The sequence below is a fragment of the Onychostoma macrolepis genome, chromosome 04, assembly GCF_012432095.1.
Source record: "Onychostoma macrolepis isolate SWU-2019 chromosome 04, ASM1243209v1, whole genome shotgun sequence".
Classification (NCBI taxonomy): domain Eukaryota; kingdom Metazoa; phylum Chordata; class Actinopteri; order Cypriniformes; family Cyprinidae; genus Onychostoma; species Onychostoma macrolepis.
Genome location: NC_081158.1, coordinates 34187723 through 34207160, shown reverse-complemented (window position 1 = coordinate 34207160; position 19438 = coordinate 34187723). Strand labels below are relative to the sequence as shown.

Sequence of the window (19438 nt, the reverse complement as noted above, 5' to 3'; positions counted from 1 at the left end):
TATTTACAGTTAGTCATTTTGGTATTTGGTCCTTTAATTTTAACAGTTGCCAATGCAACATTTATGTAATAGCAGTTCAGCTACTATTTGCATAAATGACAGATTTAAAAAAAAGAAAGAAAAAAAAAGCGTGTGTTTTTTTTGTTTGTTTGTTTTTACTCGGAGCTGCCATCTGGTGGTCGTATAATTGAACTTATCTTGTTATTTTAGTATTATTTACATCCAATAATGATGACTGTTTACTAACGTTTATAAATGTGTCTGCCAAATATTCCATGCAGTCTATGGCTGAAACAAATTCTTCATGTGACCTAAATTATCCCACCCAAAAAAGGATAATTATTAGTCTGTGCCGCAAGCACGTTGAATAACGCATGACGTAAGCGTTCTTCTGTCCAATCCGAACGCGTCTTTTCAACAGCGTCATCCAAACAGCATGGCGGCGTCCGTGCAGCGTTTCGGCGCAGCGGGGAGACACTTTATAAAGAATTTATTGAACACAAGAACTATTAACAGGGTGAGAGATTACAAACAAATCATTAATATCTTTTAGGACTGCCAAAATAATGAAAACCAAGTCCTGGCAGTCATTTAAAACAGTCGGGTTGAGACTGGCGTGGTTGCTGGGTCTCGGTGATGAAAACGTATATGATAACATAACATGACTTTGCGAAAACGTTTAATTTTATTAGTACTCAAAATCGTATATTTACCTGTTATATCCTGCTGAGTAAATAATGGTTATGTGGCATGATTTAAAGCGTGATGTCTGTATTTCAGACCAGATCCACTCAGGCTGTCAATCAGGTGCTTTTAAATGTACCTGAGACGAAGGTCACGACCCTTGATAACGGGCTCAGGGTGGCATCTGAAGACTCTGGCCTGTCCACATGCACGGTGAGTTCACCATCAGAATCAGCTTGATTTGTTTTATCTCAGGTGGCTGATGAATCGGAGTATCGAACGTTAAAATTAGGGTGACAAATTTATTGGGTTAATTTCTTAAAAAATGAAGTCTCAAACTGGAACTTGTGTTGGGGATGTGTCTCCTTGTGACCTATTTTTGTGGGAGGATCCCACACGCCCATGTCTGAAATATTGAAAACATAATGCATTTAATTTATTGCATATCATAGTAGAGTCACATCTTAATACGCTAAGTTAAAAACAAACAAATATAGGTGAAATTACAGGCAACAAAAGACAACAAAATATTCCAACGTAACACAATAAAATATAATTACACGTTTTACGTGGTCTTTGTATCAGAATGTGTTATGCAATGTGATGATCAACAATCAATGTTTACCTCCTCCTTCCCAGTGGTATTTTAACATTGTCATCATATAATGTTTTCATATAGTAGTTTTGTTGATTTTATTCGTTTGTTAAATATATCTATTTATGCTTAGTTTATAATATTTATTTCCACTTTTATTTTCCATTTTGATGTTTTAGCCAAGGCAACATTTCTAATTTTTCTTACGTTTTTCATTTAATAATTTTATTTTGGTCTTATTTCATAATTTTAAAATATTAATGTTTAATTTTTTATTTGTTGGCAACCTTTCTAATTTTACTTTGCTTTTCATTTAGTTAAAATATTTAATTTTATTTCATCCTTGTTTAACAAAATATTTTAATAGTTTTAGTTTAGGCGTATGATAATAAACACGTATTTTCATTCATTTTCTTTAGAGCATCTGAATAAAAATGATAGGAGAAATGATGGCTAGATACACTCAATTTTTTATTTTTCTTACAGAATACAACTTGCGGTGAAATGAAAACTTTATTAGGTACAAACTGTGCATTAAATATAGCTGATATAAATATTAACAATAAAAAATAATAAATGTGATAAAATAAGTAATAAAATCAGTAAAAATAATAATAAACAAAATAGCATTAAAGTAGAATTGGGAAAAAATAAAGTTGTGTGAGAGGAAGTAAATGATCACAGAATTTACAAAATATGGAGAATTCAGGTAAAGTACACTTTTTCCATTGAGATGACTGGGAAAAATTTGCCCCATTTTCCTAAATTTCCCCTATTCTGATCACATGATGCAGGTTGGTCTATGGATTGATGCCGGAAGCCGGTATGAAAATGAGCGCAATAATGGTACAGCCCACTTCCTGGAGCACATGGCTTTCAAGGTACGGGAAAACGATAAGAAATATGTCTGAATATTAAAACAATTTAGTGTAGAAAGCATCAAATCTGTTGCTGTGTTTCAGGGCACCAGGAAGAGATCGCAGCTGGACCTGGAGCTGGAGATCGAGAACATGGGAGCTCACCTGAATGCGTACACCTCCAGAGAGCAGACGGTGTACTACGCTAAAGCTTTCTCCAAAGATCTGCCCAGAGGTAAACCATCAAACACAAACTCGTCATGACGGGCAGAAAGGCATTATGGGTGTGCTGTAAATGCATCTCTGTTGGCAGCGGTGGAAATCCTGGCGGACATCATTCAGAACAGCACGCTGGGAGAGGCCGAGATCGAGCGCGAGCGTGGCGTCATTCTCAGAGAGATGCAGGAAGTGGAGACCAACCTGCAGGAAGTGGTCTTCGATTACCTGCATGCTACAGCCTATCAGGAAACACCTCTCGGGAGAACCATCCTGGGGCCTACGGAGAACATCAAGTATGTGTCACTCGTTTACAGTCCAACTGTCCTCAGTTAAGACACCAAAGATGAACAGGTAAAAAAAAAGATAAATGATTAATCTCAGTACATTAGGACAGTTGTTTTGTATTACAAGTTTTCTGAAATGGGTAACACTTTACAATAAGGTGTCATTTGTTAACATTAGTTAATGTATTAACTAACATGAACAAACAATGAACAATGCATTTATTATACTATTTATTAATCTTTGTTAATGAAAATACAGCTGTTCATTGTTTATTCATGTTGCATTAACTAATGTTAACAAACACAACATGTGATTTTAATGCATTAGTAAACGCTGAAATTAACATTAACATTAAGATTAATAAATGCTGTAGAAGTATTGTTCATTCTTAGTTCATGTTTACTAATGTTGTTAACTAATGAACCCTATTGTAAAGTGTTACCCTGAAATGTTATGTTTAAATATGATTCTAATCTATCTAAATGTGCACTAATTTGCATACATTTTCAGAACATAAAGGCAGGTAAAAATTCTTGTTTCATTTTGTTGATGTTAGTTTTTTTTTAAACTTAAATATTACTATTAAAGTTAATTTTAGTTTTTATTTATTTCAAATTAGTAATTTCAGTGCTTTAACTTTTGTCTAGTTGCCAAGGTAAGATTTAAATATAATTTAATTTAATTATTTGTATAATTTCAATTAATAAAAATGTTTTTAATAGTTTGTGTTGAATGTTAGTATTTTAAGAACAGAGATCTGAACATTGGAGATAACCAGGTATTGTTGACACATTAAATGTTTTCACAGAGGGTTTTTTCGTGATTTTGTTAATTTTATAAATTTTTTATTTTATTATCTATCTATCTATCTATCTAATTTATTTACGTATTGATTTTCAGGTTTTGTTTTTATTTATTTCCAGTTAATAATTTTGGTGCTTTACTTAAAAAAGAGACAACTAACTGTTTAAATTTGTCATCTAATAATTATATTTTATTTTATTTCAGCCTTATTATTTCAAATAACAAAAATGTTTTGATAGTTTTAATGATAATAACCCTGCTTCTTACATCTGAAAATGCCTTTTTATTAGTTCTGCAATACACATTTTCTGAAATGTTATGTTTAAATGTACAAAAGAGGCTTTATATAATTAAATATGATCAAATGTATATTCATTTTTAATACATTTCCTAAACAGAAAATTTAAACCCAGGTTCAATATGTTTGATTCTGTTGACATTAAAGGTTTTTGTAGAAGGGATTTTGTATTTCTTTCTATAAATCAAAGTACTGTCAACAGCCTGAAAAAAAAAGCAATAAAATTGAATGCGTGTTGTTTTAGTTATTTATTTTCATTTAGTAATTTTAGTGTTTGATCAAACGTAGTTCAGTTAGTTGAGAAGGCAACGTTTTTAATTTAAAGGGGTCCTATTATGCTTTTTCACTTTTTGAATTTTAGTTAGTGTGTATGTTTGGGCATAAAAAGATCTACAAAGTTACAAATCTCAAAGTCCACTCCAAAGAGAGATATTTCTTTTTTAAATCCCTGAATTGAACCTGAATTGATATGGCAATATTGACGAACTTGCTGTTTTGGCAAGGGGCAGGGCAATACTGAAACACGGTCTAAGCTGTTTGCCAATCACAACGCACTGGGACAGCTAACCAATCACAACACATTTCATTTTCGAAGGCGGGCTTTCATCAAAGCCAGAACTAAACAAGCCTTTTGTGTCAGGCTGGGGAGAAAGGTATTGTAATAATGTAAATTATGTGAAAAATAATGTGATTTTCGAACCACCAAGCATGAGAGCATGTTCTAGTACACCCCAAAACAAAATCAAGACTTTGTAAAAGAGCGTAAAGTTTTTCATCTAATAATTATTTTATTTCAGCCTTTAAAAATTGTAATTGAAATCTACAGATGCATATAGATAAAATGTAATGAACTCTTATGTGTGTCTAGTCTGAATGTTATAGAAGCAAAATAGCCAAAATTCACAAAATTGAGCAGCGCTTTTAAAAAGCTTATGTAGTGTCTTGCCTTAAGCTGTTCCTACATTTTGATGTTCTGCAGAACTATAAATCGAGGAGATCTGGTGGAATACATCACAACACACTACAAAGGGCCGAGGATTGTATTAGCTGCAGCCGGAGGTAAAGCAGCAGAAACACAGTAAATCAGCTTCACTGAATGCGTTAGATCTGTTAGTTTGACTATTAATACTCCAGCACTGTTTCTCTGCCTTTCAGGAGTGTCACATAATCAGCTTATCGATTTGGCCAAATTTCATTTTGGAAAGCTGCCGGCCAGATACAGCGGAGAGACTTTACTGCCCTGCCATTTCACCGGCAGCGAGGTGAACGGACTTACATCATTACATTTACACAACACAATTACAATTCGTTTTGGGTTAATCGAGCTCAAACTCTTGTGACAACCCATCAATTATCATAGAAAGTACTATAGATTCAGTCCTCTGTTTGTTAAAATCATGTTGACAGTTTCTAAAACTTATATCGTAAGTGTATTATTGTAAATACAACTTTATGAGGGACGATTAGTAAAGTGCTGTATTGTGCTCATTTACATCTGAATTTAACGTTCAAAATTATTTTTCTAATACTGTAAATTACTGCAGCACCACTTTTCAAAGCAGTTTGTCTCCCGCCTTTCTGAAAAGCCAAGTCTGCTCTGATTGGTCAGCTGGCCCAGTCACTCAAAGTGTGGTAAAGCCAGGTTCAAAATTTGTGTTTGTTTACATATTAGAGTTAAAGGATTTACAGAGGGGAATATGTGCTTTTGTTTATTTTTATTTCAGTTTTAGTTTATTTCCATTTAGTAATTTTAGTGCTTCAACATCTTAAACCTAATTCAGTTAGTTGCCAAGGCAACATTTCTAATTAAGTTTTTCATCTAACATTTATTTCATTTCAGCCTTAATTCGGTTAACAAATGTTTTTACTAGTTTTTGTCAGTGATGATAATCCTGCTTTCTTACAGCTTGTTGTTGAAAATGCATGGTCATTAGAGCAAGTTTTAAGTTTCCTTAAATGTTATGTTTGAATATACAAACGATTATATAATAATTATACAATTATTGCATGCACTCATTTGCATATATTTCCAAAACATAAATCTGAACATTGGATAATTCCAGGCTCAAATTCTTTTTTTTTTTTTTTACAGAGGGAATTATGTACTTTTAATTTATTTTTGAAATGCTATGTCTGAATATAGAAAACATTATATATTTATTATATGTACTAATCTGCATATATGTCCAGTACATAAATCAGAACACTGCATAAAACCTTTTTTGCATAAAATTCTTGTTTTATTTTGTTGCAGAGAGGGAATTGTGTGCTTTTGTCAATTTAGTTAGTTTTGAATTTTTACAGATATTACTATTTACATTTACTTTCACTAATAAATAGAAATAATGGCAGGACTAGAAATGAGGCAGTAGTTTTCTGTTGGAGAAATGAGCTCATTTTAGAGATGCACAGACACACTAAATTAACCTGTAAAACGGCATAATACAGGCACTTTAAAAGACTTACCTCGAGTTCTGCTCTCGATTCCTCACAGATCCGTGTGCGAGATGATAAGATGCCTCTGGCTCATATAGCCATCGCAGTGGAGGCCGTCGGCTGGTCGCATCCAGACACCATCCCGCTCATGGTGGCCAATACGCTCATCGGGAACTGGGATCGGTCGCTCGGCAGCGGGATGGTAGGAGGCGCTTTCACTAAACCATTACACTGAAAAAGACCTAAAACCCATCTAACCACACCTGTTTTCCGTCAGAACTTGTCCAGTAAGCTGGCACAGATGGCATGTCAGGGGAACCTGTGCCACAGCTTCCAGTCCTTCAACACCTGTTATACCGACACGGGTCTGTGGGGGCTTTACATGGTGTGTGAACCGGGAACCGTCGGTGACATGATACGCTTCACGCAGCTGGAATGGTGAGAGCTCCACGTTCACTGCGCTTTCTGTTGAGCTGAAAGATGAGCAACTAACACCCGGTTTTCTTCAGGATGTCTCTGTGTACAAACATGACCGAAAGCGAGGTGAACCGAGCCAAAAATCTTCTGAAGACAAACATGCTGCTTCACCTGGATGGTAAGAGCAGCGGCGCGTAATAAACAGGGTTCATGAAGGCAAATTAGGACCTTTTTAAGACCGATTAATGAATGGAAAAGTTTAAGGAGAACAAAATGAGTTGTATTAGCAATTTAAAATACAACTTCCAAGAGATCTCCATTATTTTTAATTTTACAGACAGAGCAAACAGAAAAACTAGAATATGGAAATAATTTTTACTGTATCTTCAGATCATACTGCAAAAAGTGTTTTTGTCTTGGTTTCTAGTGCAAACGTTTTCAAATTCTTAAAGGTAAATGTAAAAATTATATATAAGACGTCTTGTTTTCTGGGAAATGTACCAAAATTAAGTGAATTTGTCATAAAAAAGGACAAATATCTGCCAATGGAGTGAGAAAAAAATAAACTTAATTAAGGGAAAACAAGTTTTTATACCCCAATGACAGATATTTGTTTTTGTTTTAAATTGTTTAATTTCTAAAAAAACAAAAACAAACTTAATATCTTCATTTTGCATCTCAAGTAAATGTATCATGAGTTACGGATGTTTTGCATTGGAAAACAAGACAAAAATACTGATAAAGATATATATAATTTTTATTTTTTGTTGCAGTGAATGCAAAAGTTAATTTGTAACTTTACAAATGTAAGACTTTTTACTTGAATTTAAGACCTTAATTTGTGGAAGGGCGATTTAAGATGTTTTAAGACCTGCAGAAACCCTGAATAAAGCGATCAATCTCTTGCATGTTTTTGTTCGTCTCGAGTAGGATCCACTCCCATCTGTGAGGACATCGGCCGGCAGATGCTGTGTTACAGCCGCAGGATTCCTCTGCACGAGCTGGAGGCCAGAATAGATGTGAGTAACATACAAGCTGACCTTTGACCCACATTCAACAGCATCTATTGCTTTATTCAGACAGTAACTGTTTCTCATGGGGATGACTGTAAAATAATTTTGCGTAAAGTGCATTCGATTTATTTATGGTGGGCAAGTGAACTCTATGATCCTGCAGACGTGTTTGTTATGTGGTCGGTCCTGTGATCTGAAAACAAAATGTATGTTTTTGCTTGGACAAATAATTATTACACTTAATATTTTATTTAACAATAGGAAAATAATATCCTATTATTTGATTTAAATAAACTATTGAAAAATAGGAAAACTGACACATTTGCGCTGTCTTCCATTTTCTCTTTTAAAATAACGGATGTTATAATAAAAGTGGAAATTAGCCGAAATAAGTTAATACAAACTTTTATTTGCACGAGGTGAGAAGTTTCCTATTGCTTGTGCAATAATATTTAATTTAACAACAGTAAAATAATTTCCTATTCATATTTAAAAATACGCAAATTCACCTATGGTTTAAATGGTTTTCTGTCTTGCATTTTAAAAATATGAAAATTAGCAGAAATAAGGGAAAAAGTCATTTTAAATGTAATTTTTCTACATTTTCCTAAGGTATATATTTGGCTCAACTACTTTCTTGACTGGTAAAATTAATTGTGCAAGCCCTAATATTAATGTATATGATATTTTAAAATTACTGCATAACATGATAATTATTATCATTATTGGGAGGAAAAACACTGACATTCAAGATTCGGACAGCAGTCAAAACCACAAGACTCACCCATGTAAACGTAGAAATGTCCACATGACAAGCTATTAGTGTGTGAACAGGGCTCTAGTCTCAATGCTGCTGCTTCTCCTCCTCCTCGCAGGCCATAGACGCCACAACCATCAAAGACGTGTGTATGAAATACATCTATAATAAAGCTCCTGCTATAGCAGCCGTTGGTGAGTATTCATATTTTCCCAGCTCTGGTCCTGGAGTGTCTTCATAACCGAACACACCTGACTAAACTCATCAGTGACGGGATACGCTGCTTTCAGTGACTGATAACCAAATGCTTCTGGTTTGCAGGTCCGATCGAGCAGCTCCCGGACTATAACGGCATCCGCAGCGGCATGCATTGGTTACGGCCGTGAAGAAGAGAAGCAGTACAACGTCATACAAAGACAACAGAATTTAATGTGTGCTTTTTTCATGTTTATTTTATTATAAAATAAAGAACAACACAATAAAGTTAAAAGACCATGTTGTGGTTGTGTGTGTGTGCGTGTATGTGTATGTGTGTTTTCTTTCCCTGCGGCACGTTTGTCATTTCTTGCTTTTAGCGGTGACCTGCTCCTGGGCGGCTTTCTTAGCCTTTATCATCTCCACCAGCTCCTGCAGAAACAGAGAAACACATCAACAGCTGTGCGTTGAGATCAGTGTTACACACATTATAATATTAAGATATTTTGTTTAATTATTTATTATTGTTATAACACTAAACATGAATTATTAATATTAAAAAGATGGTTGTTTTTTGTTCATTAATTACATGGCACCTTCTAAACCTACATTAATCAGCATGCATTATAATAAAAGTGTGTTACAGATTTTATTAATTACTATAATTACGGTATCTTTAATTATTAATATTTTTTAAAATAATCTTAATTACTTGGCACCTCATTCTAATTCTACCTTAATTAATCAGCTTGCATTATAACAAGATTGTGAATTACAGACATTATATTAATTTATATAATTGTTTATTATTATTAATTATTTAAATAGATTTAAAAGTGTACAATATATATTATAAGTATTTATTTAATATTAGATTTTTAAATAAGATAATTTGTATTATTATTAAGAAAAATATTTTAATTACTTGGCACCTTATTCTAATTCTACCTTAATATTTGTTATTTCTTGTCATTATTTGTTCTGTGTAATATCCAAGTAGTAAAGTTATTTTCAATTGTATTAATTATTAATAATAATAATTATTGTTGTTAGTATAATTATTACTCATTTATTAATATTTGTTATTGCTTATTTCTTTGTTCCGTGTATTAATTCTTGAGCAATGCTGTATGTAAACAATTATGCTAAAATAGTACGTTGAACTAAGAAAAAAACCCTATAGTTTTTTTTGTGTGTGTGTTGCACAAGCCTGCCAGTTTTTGATGAATAACGATGCAGAAGATCAAACCTTGTATCTCTTCATGCAGTCTTTCTTGGAGCGTCCGGGCACAGCGTCAGAGATCTTCTCCCAGCGCTCCGGTGTGTTCACCGGGAACGTCTTCAGCGCCTGCTCCAGCAGCTTCTGCTCCTCTGTGGTCCAGGGTGAGGGGTTGGACTCGGCACTAACAGCTGGAGGAAACGATTGTGTTCAGAACAGGACTGTTTTTGTGATGACGATAAATCGTATTTTAGTCATTATGCCTGCTGATTATTTATTAAGAAAACATTTCATTTTAATTTGGTATTTACGTTATCTTGCATTGGTAAGAAATCTCCTTTCATGGCTGCGGTTACCAGATGAAAGTGCTTAAATCCTTCAATCAATACATTTTCTGCCCAGTGGTTTCCTTAAACTTCCCAACCTGGCAACCCTACATATGAGCTCTCTCCGTTACAGAAAAAGTGCTGATGAGCTGAAATCACTGTCAAACTTTTTTTCTTACATTTTTTTTTATACAACTAAAAAAAGAAAAAAGTATGTGTATATTTTATTATTAGTTTTTTATTTTTATATAATAAAATAATTATTTTATTATGTAACGGTCAAATAAGTGTAATACAGCCAGTCTTCTTTCATGATATTATTATAAATTAGGGTATTTTTAATTTATTAATAGTAATATTTATTAAAACAAACAAAAAAAATTGCTTATTTTATGAATTACTTGGCACCTTATTGTAATTCTACTTTATTAATCAGCTTCCATTATTATAAAAGTGTGTTCTAAAAAGCATTATTAATATTATAATTAATATTTTACATTTTATTAATAATAATATTATTTGTTCTGTGTAATAATGCTTTGGCAATCATCTTGCATCATAATAAGAGTGTGTGTTACGGATATTATAATTAATATTAAGATATTGGAATTGTACTAATATAAAAATATTAATTAATATTAATATTTTTTTATTCATTAATTAAAGAGAAAATGTTTTACATGCATTATTATTTCCTTGCAACCTTACTCTAATTCTACCTTATCAATACTCATGATTAACTGTTTGACAATTATCATGCGACTTACAATCAAATCTCTCTGATGGCACAGCGTTGTCTACGGTCGGAGGAACAGCTGAATGCTCCTTCTTAAACTTCTCAAAGGCCTTTCGGTTAATCTCGTCTTTCTGGTGAGGATCTGCCATCAAGAAACCAAGCAAATTAGCCGTACTACTCCAATCCAGCGTTCAGCATAAACCCAGAGCGCTGTTACCTACCCAGCTTCTGCAGTGTTTTTGCTTTGTTGATGACGTCTTTGGCGGTTCTCTTCACGCCGCTGCTGGAGTGCTGGTTCATGTAGTTGGCGATCACCTCCCACCTGTCCAATCACAGCACACCTCAGTCAGTTTGTTTGTGTTTAAAGCCATTCCAGCTTCTTTTCATGGCGAGAGATATATATTATGGCTGAATTATATCATGTTTTTCTAATTTATTTTTGCTAAAAAACTCCAAAACTGTATTTGGCTTAACTCTGTTAAAAATCTCGTCAAAAGAGTTCATTAAAAATTCTCAATGAGTTAAAACCAGCACAATATTAAATTTTTTAAATTAAATTTAGTATTAAAAACGTGTGTGTCATCCTGGAATAACCAATTCTACAGCGAGAATAAACAATCTGGTCCCACTGGTTAGAAAATTGATAGAAAATTATATTTTTTAACATTGGGACTAATTTCATGGAGCTTATTCAGTGTATACAGATCTCACACTGTTTGCCATTTATTATTAACATAGGAACAAATGATTGGTTTTAAATCCATAGGAGGTACAGCAGAAATTCAAATTTTGAGATCCTCCATTAATGCTTCTTTTGCAGCAGTCGGCTTCCTCATTTCCTTCGATTCCACAGTGCACACCTCAGTCAGAAACACTGGATCACCTGTACAGTCTGTGATATGGAGACTCACCTGGCGTTGGTTCCGGCGGGAAACAGGTTGACGGCTTTGATGAGCAGCTGCAGATCTTCCTCGTTCCAGCCTCTGTTATTGAGTCCTCCTCCTCCTGCGCTGGTGTGCTCCGCCCCGCGCGCCGCCTGCTGCGCCTGCATCTCCGCCTCCTTCTCCTTCTGCATCTGAACGTTCACCTCCTGCACCTGCAACACGCAGTCGAGGCTTCAACCACAGAAACAAAACCTCGGAGCAACTCACAGGACCATTCAGAAGTTTGGGGTCAGCAAGGACTTCTTTTAAATACATTCAAACTGATCAAAAACAGCAGTAAAGTCATTTATAATGTTGCTAAAGATTTATATTTAAAATAAACGCTGTTCTTTTGACCTTCCTATTCATCTAAAAAAAATCAAAAAATACTAGTGTTATTAAAAGGCTAATTATATTTATTTCTTTTTGTAATTGTAACATTACTGATAATTATTAGTAATACTTATTTATATTTCAAATAAATGTTATATATATATATATATATATATTATTAATAATAATACTAATACTAATTATATTAAATTTTAGTAATTATAATTTTTAATAATAATTATCAGTAGCATTTTGCACTTCCTATACAAAGAATCCTTAAAAAAATCAGTTTCCACAAAAGTATTAAGATGTATATGTATTATACACATTATAATATAAAATATTATTATATTTTTAATTTTATTACTGTTCATAATCATTTAAAAAAATGCTAGTATAATTTTATTCAAATATTTGTATTAATATTACTTGGCACCTTATTCTAAATCTACCTTAATATTTCTTATTGCTTTAATTATTTTTTGTCATTATTTGTTACGTGTAATAATGCTTTGGTATTCAGCTTTCATTACAATAAGAGTACATGTTACAGATATTATAATATTAATTAAAATAATATTAAGATTTCCCGATTGTATTATTATTATTAATAATATTAAATTATAAGTATTAGTATTATTATTTATAATTCTAATAAATGCTGTTCTTTTAAACTTTCTATGCATCAAAAAAAACAAAAAAACAAAAAACGTATAGCAGTTTCCACAAAAATATTGGGCAAAAATCAATTACATTTTGCTTTATATTCACAGAAAACAGTTATTTAAAATTGTAAAAATATTTCACAATTTTTACTGTATTTTGATCAAATAAATGCAGCCTTGATGAAAATAAATGACTTCTTTTAAAAACATTTAAAAATCATACAGACCCCAAACGTTTGTGTACATACACAGATTTATATCTTAATGCAAACGGTGGTTTTGACTGCTTTCTGTTTCTCACCTGTTTCTCCAGAGCTGCTTTACTCTGCTCTTTATTCCCAGAGGCCAAAGCTTCATTCAGCGTCTGCAAACTACAAATCAAACCAAAAAACTCACTATTTCTCCCACATGCAGCTGTGTTTCAGAGCATCAACTCACAAGTACAGCAGTAAAACGTCATCATATTTCCACGCGCTACCTGGTCAGCTCCAAGCGGTCGCAGAGTTTCTCCACCTCCTCCATCATCCTCACGCTGTCGGCTTCATTGTCTGTGAAGTAGTTGTGAGTCTGAGAGAAGCAGAGACAGAGATGAGGACGGGAAGCTCAGAGAGCTGAATGTGTGAGATCGTACGGAGGGTTTCCTGCCTTGCAGGTCGTCCTGAGCTTCTGCCGCTCTTTCTTGATGGCTTTCTTCTGGGCTTCTTTCTCTTTCTTGGCCTGCTGCGCGGCCTGTCGCGCCGCCTCCTCCTCCTTCTCCCTCTGCACCCGCGCCGCCGCCTCCTCCGCCTGACGCGCCTGCACACATAAAACAATGAAGAAGAGAACTTAGAATGAATGAAAAGAGAGCTGAAGGTCCCCAACAGACAATATATACAACAGATTAAAGTGACTCATTTAATTTACAGGATACTTACATAAAGCACTGAGTAATGTAAAGTAACTATAAGTAACTACCGAGACCCTAATATGGGTTAAGATCATTGTAATGTCTATGGTAAGTATATATATTATGTACATGTAAAAGTGATACTGCAGCGTTTAGTCAAAAAGCACTCCAAAATAATTTAAAAAAAGAAAATGTGGTTCTATTAACAAAAAAAATAAAAAACAGGCACAGCTATTGATTGATGGACAAATATCAGTCGATAAACTGGCATAAAAAAAGATTTAAAAAACATTAGTTATGAATATAGTAATATAAATTATGATATAACAATTATGATACATAAAAAAATATATATTTTGTTGTGAATTACTGTCATTTGTATTAGCATTTTTTTTTTTTTAAATATGTCTTTAAATATGTTTAAAGTTTTTTTAATTAATTTTTAATTTGGTTTTGGTTACTTTTGTACATCAACTTGAACTTAATTAAAATGACAAATATTGCCTTGGCATCTAGCAACTTTAATTTCAGTTAAGCTTTATTATTTATTTATATATATATATATATATATATATATATATATATATATATATATATATATATATATATATATATATATATATATATATATATATATATATATATATAATTCTTTTATTTTAATTTTTTATATACCTCCAAAAATATTAAAACATACAATATATTGGCAATGTAATAAAAAAATACATGCGTTACAATAAAAAATTAAACAACTACAAACAAACACAAATAATATATTAAATCTATAATTTTTATAAAAATTTTTGTATATATATATATATATATATATATATATATATATATATATATATATATATATATATATATATATACACACATATATATATATATATATATACACACACACATATATATATATACACATATATATATATATACACACACACACACATATATATACACTTTATTTTTGGATATATCGCATGTTTAAATTTATATATACAAATAAAATTTAACATTTAATCTGTTGATATTTGGTCGTTTACAGCTTCATTAAACATATTCAAAACAGAAAAATGGAAAAACACAAATAAGTGAGGTGTGAAATGCGTTCGTAAGAGTTAAATGAAACATTGTAGCAGAGTTGCGCATGTGTAATTTGTAACAGTGAGCGTTTAGTGGCACTGACCCGATCCTTCTCCTCCTGCTCTCGTTTCTTCGCCTCGGCTTTGGCCTTCTTCTCCGACTCTTTCCTGGCTTTCTCCTCCTCTTTGAATTTCTTAATTCGCGGGTCGCAGTTGTAGGCCGTGTCTGCAGCACATCACACACATTCACACAGACGCTCGCAGTAAGATCATGTCTCTGTGGCTCAGCCCATACTTACCAACGAGTGTCCGTATCCTGTTCATCTCTTCCTTCTTCCTCTGAGCCCGAGAGGCTCGGTTCTGTTTCTCAATCCACCTCCTCTCATCTCGACTGATACAAACACAGCAAAATCACACACAAACACAAAAAGGAAACAGTGTTATTTTAGTATAACTGAGAAACTTTTATAGTTTTAAATTAGTTTAATTTAGTTAACTTTGTTTTCGTTTTCTTTTATTTTTTTATTTTAACCAATTAAATCACTTTAATTAGTGATTTATTTACAATTATTCATTTTAATTAATATTTTGTTTTCAGATTGATTAAATCAAATACCACAAAGTAGAAAACTTATTTGAGTATATATATTTTTTATTTGTTTCATTTGTATATTTTCTCAGTTTTAATTAAAGTTTAAGTCATTTTTATTATTATTATTATTATTTTTTTTTTAAATAATTTTTATTTTGGTTTTTGTTACTTTAAACTCAAATTCAATAAAAATTTGACAACTAGCAACTTTTTTTAAATTTTTAGTGCCAGGTTTTTTTATGGTTTAGTTTAACTATAATAACCGCATGCAGTAATAATTACAATTGTACAAAATGCTAAACCAAAACCAACAACATATGATCAAAGTATTATTCACCATTCAGCTTTTTCCTTTTCCTCTTCATCTAAATATGAAAATTCTCTCCAAGAGTCAAAGTTGTACCTTCAGAAACAAAGGAAAAAAAAAAATTATAATTTTTTTGTTCTTCCAGCATTAATTTGCCTCAAAATCTATGAATAAATTTGATATTTTACTTACCAAAAGGAATAGAAATTATCCACCTCTTCAAAAGACGCGTCCGCGGCTCCCAGACTCGGGATGTGTTTTTTAAAAGACCATCTGATTGAGAAAAATACAGCAGCGTGATCTCCAGCTCTGAACCTGAATCATCTGAATCAATCGTGTGAGACGCTTACCTGCTGTTCCTCTCAAACACCGGCGCAAACACCTCGAAGAAATTTTCTTTGCCTTCTGCTTTTGAAGGAACCATGTTGTCAAAAGTGGGATCCACGCTGTCAAATGCTCTCCGCTTCACGGGATCTGACAGGATCTCCATTGCTGCATCATACGAGAGCAGATAAAGGACCTCAAGACTGATCTTCAAACACAAACAGCTTTATTTCACTTATAATAAAGCAATAAAGTCCAAACCTTTTGTTATGCAAGTGAAATAATCATTATCGCCCTCCACAATCTGCTCTCCTGCAGCTTTCCGCTTGTCCGGGTGATGTTTGAGGACCATGGCTTTATCTGTGGAGAACAGCAGCATGTTACTGCAAAATATCTTGAATATTTTGAAGTCTCTTCTGCTCACCGAAGATTCATTTATTACACAGTAAAAAATGTAAAATATTGTTTCAAATTTAAAATAAACTGTGATTTATTTCTGTGATGCGCAGCTGAATTTTCAGCATCATAGTCTTGTGTTTGTCACGTGATCCTTCAGAAATCATTCTAATATGCTGATTATGAAACACTTCTGATTATCAATGTTGAATTTTTGTGGGAAAAAAATAATTTCAGGATTCATTTATGAATAGAAAGATCAAAAGAACAGCATTTATTTGAAATCGAAATCTTTTGTAACATTAAAAATGTATTTACTGTCACTTTTGATCAATTTCATGCATCCTTGATGAATAAAAGCATTAATTTCTTCAAAAAAACCAAAAAACTTTGACTCCAAACTTTTGAACGGTAGTGCATCACTGTTTCCAGCATCAATAAAATTAGAAATGTTTCTTGATTCTGGCATATTATTATGATTTCTGAAGATCATGTGACACTGAAGACTGGAGTAATGATGCTGAAAATTCAGCTGCGCATCACAGGAATAAATTACATTTCACAATATATCCACATAGAAAACAGTTATTTTAACTTGTAATAATATTTCATAATTTTTACAGTATTTTTGAGCAGCCCTGGTGAGCAGACTTCTTTCATAAACATAAAAAAAAATTGTAATTACAAACTTTTGACCAGTATCCTACAAAGATTTTAAAAACACAAGTAGTCAAACTTACGAGCAGCTTTGATCTGTTTCTGGGTAGCTTTGTACCGGATGTGCGCGAGACTTAAAACAGCGTAGTGATCTTGGTTCTGTAACGTCAAGAGAAGCGTGTCAGTGCATTCAGTTCACAGTCTCACGGCTCTGACACAGAGACGCGTCTCTACACAAACCTTCCAGTCTTTGGGGTCCAGTGTCTTTAGCATGGGATACTCCTCCAGCTGCAGCTCCTCATCCTCCTCTTCCTCAGACAGCTCCTCCTCTTCCTCCAGCTCTTGAAACGAGGCCGACACATTTCTACTCCTGCGCTTCAGAAACGCCTCGAACCAGCGACCCACAGGCTCAACCTGAACCTGCACTGAGGCTGAGACAAAGACACAAGGCAAAAATCCATTTCATAAACAGTATTTTCTTCAATACGGTTAAAACAAACAGAATATTGAAGGTCATTTCAATACATAAATTATATTTATTTTATTTAGTACTTTATTTTTTATTTCAACAGTTTTAATAACAGAAATGTTTTATTGTTTTATCAAAAATGTTAAATTGTTATTTTTTTTTTTAACTTATAATTTATCTTTAACTTTCCTACCCCAACATATATAACAAATTAAAATATTATTTATTACTGTATTTCTTATACTAATATATATATATATATATATATATATATATATATATATATATATATATATATATATATATATATATATATATATATATATATATATATATATACATATATATATAGTTGACAAATAAAATTGGACTGTGTCCTATGGTGTGACATAGCAAGAATGTAGAATTTTTTTTTTTTTTTACATAGAAATAACATGAGAAAAATGTATCTTCATTCTTAGAGTTACAAATAGCATGAGAGAGGTTTATCTTCAATGTTATAGTTTTTAAAAAAAAAATGTTTTCCTTCACACCATAGGACATGTTAATATGTAAACTACCCATATATAATATATATATATATATATATATATATATAATGGAAATCAATAAACATAACACAAAATGCAGTTATTAGTACAGTATCTGCAACTGTTCATTACAAAAAAATTAAAAACACCACATCAGGGATTTTTTCACAGCCATCACTCTTGTATAAAGAGACTCCATCTTAGTAAATCTTATTAAATACATGGACATTTGCTCTAAATTGTATACGCCCGTTTTTCAACAGCAAGATTAGCTTTTACTTCGTTTTCACTATTTTGAGAGGGTTTTAGACAAAACCTCTTTTTCCATGAATTAAAATCAATCCAAAACACACGTAAAGTTTGGTGACAGAAAGGGTGCTCATTTGTTTCTAACTGCGTCTTCATTCATCTCAGCTCGAAACGATTAATGTCAGCGACAGAGCATGACAATACAACCTAATCACAACATGTGACTATGAGAAATCTTTCCAGTATAATGTGTGATGTGTCCAGATGAGTGTATTTCAGCGGGATGATGCAGGTCTGCTGTGTCTCTCATCATTACTGTCACACTCACCGGCGACCGCGTTATAAAGCACCGTAAGCTGCCCGTCTAACGCCTCCTTCAGCATCTTCACTAGTTGACACACACGGATGACCTAAAGAGCTCGCATTAGCGTGAAAGATCGGCTTGATTCGGGGATTTTGAAGCCGCTGTTTCGCTCGTGTCTGCCAGATCCACATGGGCCCTGCACAGCTGTCTGCTAGAGAACGCCGTGTTACACTCACAGCCTTCCGGCGCGCTGCAGCGCGATGACATTTGGTTCCGCTACCACAGAGCTTACACCAATTCACCATGGTAACGACAGTTCCCGCCAAAACACTACTTAATTTTACTACTGTAAAACCATAATAAATAATAACAATTTTTTTTTAATGCAAATCAATGTAAAAAGCAGAATAACATTCTTCTGTAAGACAGGCACTACAGTTTTATTGAGAAATTAAGGCAAACTCATAAATTTTTATGACAATTTGTAAATAGGCTTAAAAACGAGAATAAGTCGTTAATTTTCTACAATTGTTACTCATTGCTGTAAAAAAAAAAAAAAAAAAGTGAATACTGAAATACTACTTTGTAAAATTAAGTAAGCATGAATTAAAGAGTGCAACAGATGATGACGGTATATAAATACAATTTAAATATTACACAATAGTAATAAAAATAATATAAGAAAAAAACGTAAAAATCCTATGTTTATTATATTCCATATTTATTTATTTTTAGTGACCTGTGCATTTGCAAATTATATACTATTAATAATATATAACATAACAATAATATCATATATATATGTGTGTGTGTGTGTGTGTGTGTATATAAATAAAATTATTATTATTATACCCTATAGGGTTTTAAGATGGCAGAT

The 19438-nt window shown here is 32.7% G+C and overlaps 2 protein-coding genes across 3 annotated transcripts; one reads left to right on the top strand and one right to left on the bottom strand.

Moving 5' to 3' along the window:
- The first annotated feature begins 358 nt into the window (after positions 1-358).
- Positions 359-8858, top strand: pmpcb (peptidase, mitochondrial processing subunit beta). 2 transcript variants are annotated; one of them, XM_058773801.1, is made up of 13 exons: positions 359-517; positions 781-897; positions 2074-2160; positions 2242-2371; positions 2450-2648; positions 4722-4801; positions 4898-5004; positions 6237-6380; positions 6456-6616; positions 6688-6773; positions 7526-7614; positions 8484-8559; positions 8687-8858. In XM_058773801.1, the coding sequence occupies exons 1-13, from the start codon at positions 437-439 to the stop codon at positions 8749-8751; spliced, it is 1422 nt and encodes a 473-aa protein (XP_058629784.1). In that variant the 5' UTR covers positions 359-436; the 3' UTR covers positions 8752-8858. The 2 variants fall into 2 exon arrangements, with proteins under 2 accessions (XP_058629784.1, XP_058629785.1); XM_058773802.1 differs by lacking the exon at positions 359-517 and adding an exon at positions 1766-1799.
- Positions 8800-18837, bottom strand: dnajc2 (DnaJ (Hsp40) homolog, subfamily C, member 2). Its single transcript, XM_058773800.1, has 17 exons — positions 18586-18837; positions 17250-17440; positions 17093-17168; positions 16218-16316; positions 15983-16124; positions 15825-15905; positions 15663-15728; positions 15033-15124; positions 14838-14959; positions 13408-13557; positions 13241-13329; positions 13064-13133; positions 11753-11937; positions 11063-11163; positions 10873-10983; positions 9810-9970; positions 8800-8992 (listed from the first exon to the last, which is right to left on the bottom strand). Exons 1-17 carry the CDS (start codon positions 18638-18640, stop codon positions 8924-8926), a joined length of 1860 nt encoding a protein of 619 aa, XP_058629783.1. The 5' UTR covers positions 18641-18837; the 3' UTR covers positions 8800-8923.
- Between the last annotated feature and the right edge of the window lie 601 nt (positions 18838-19438).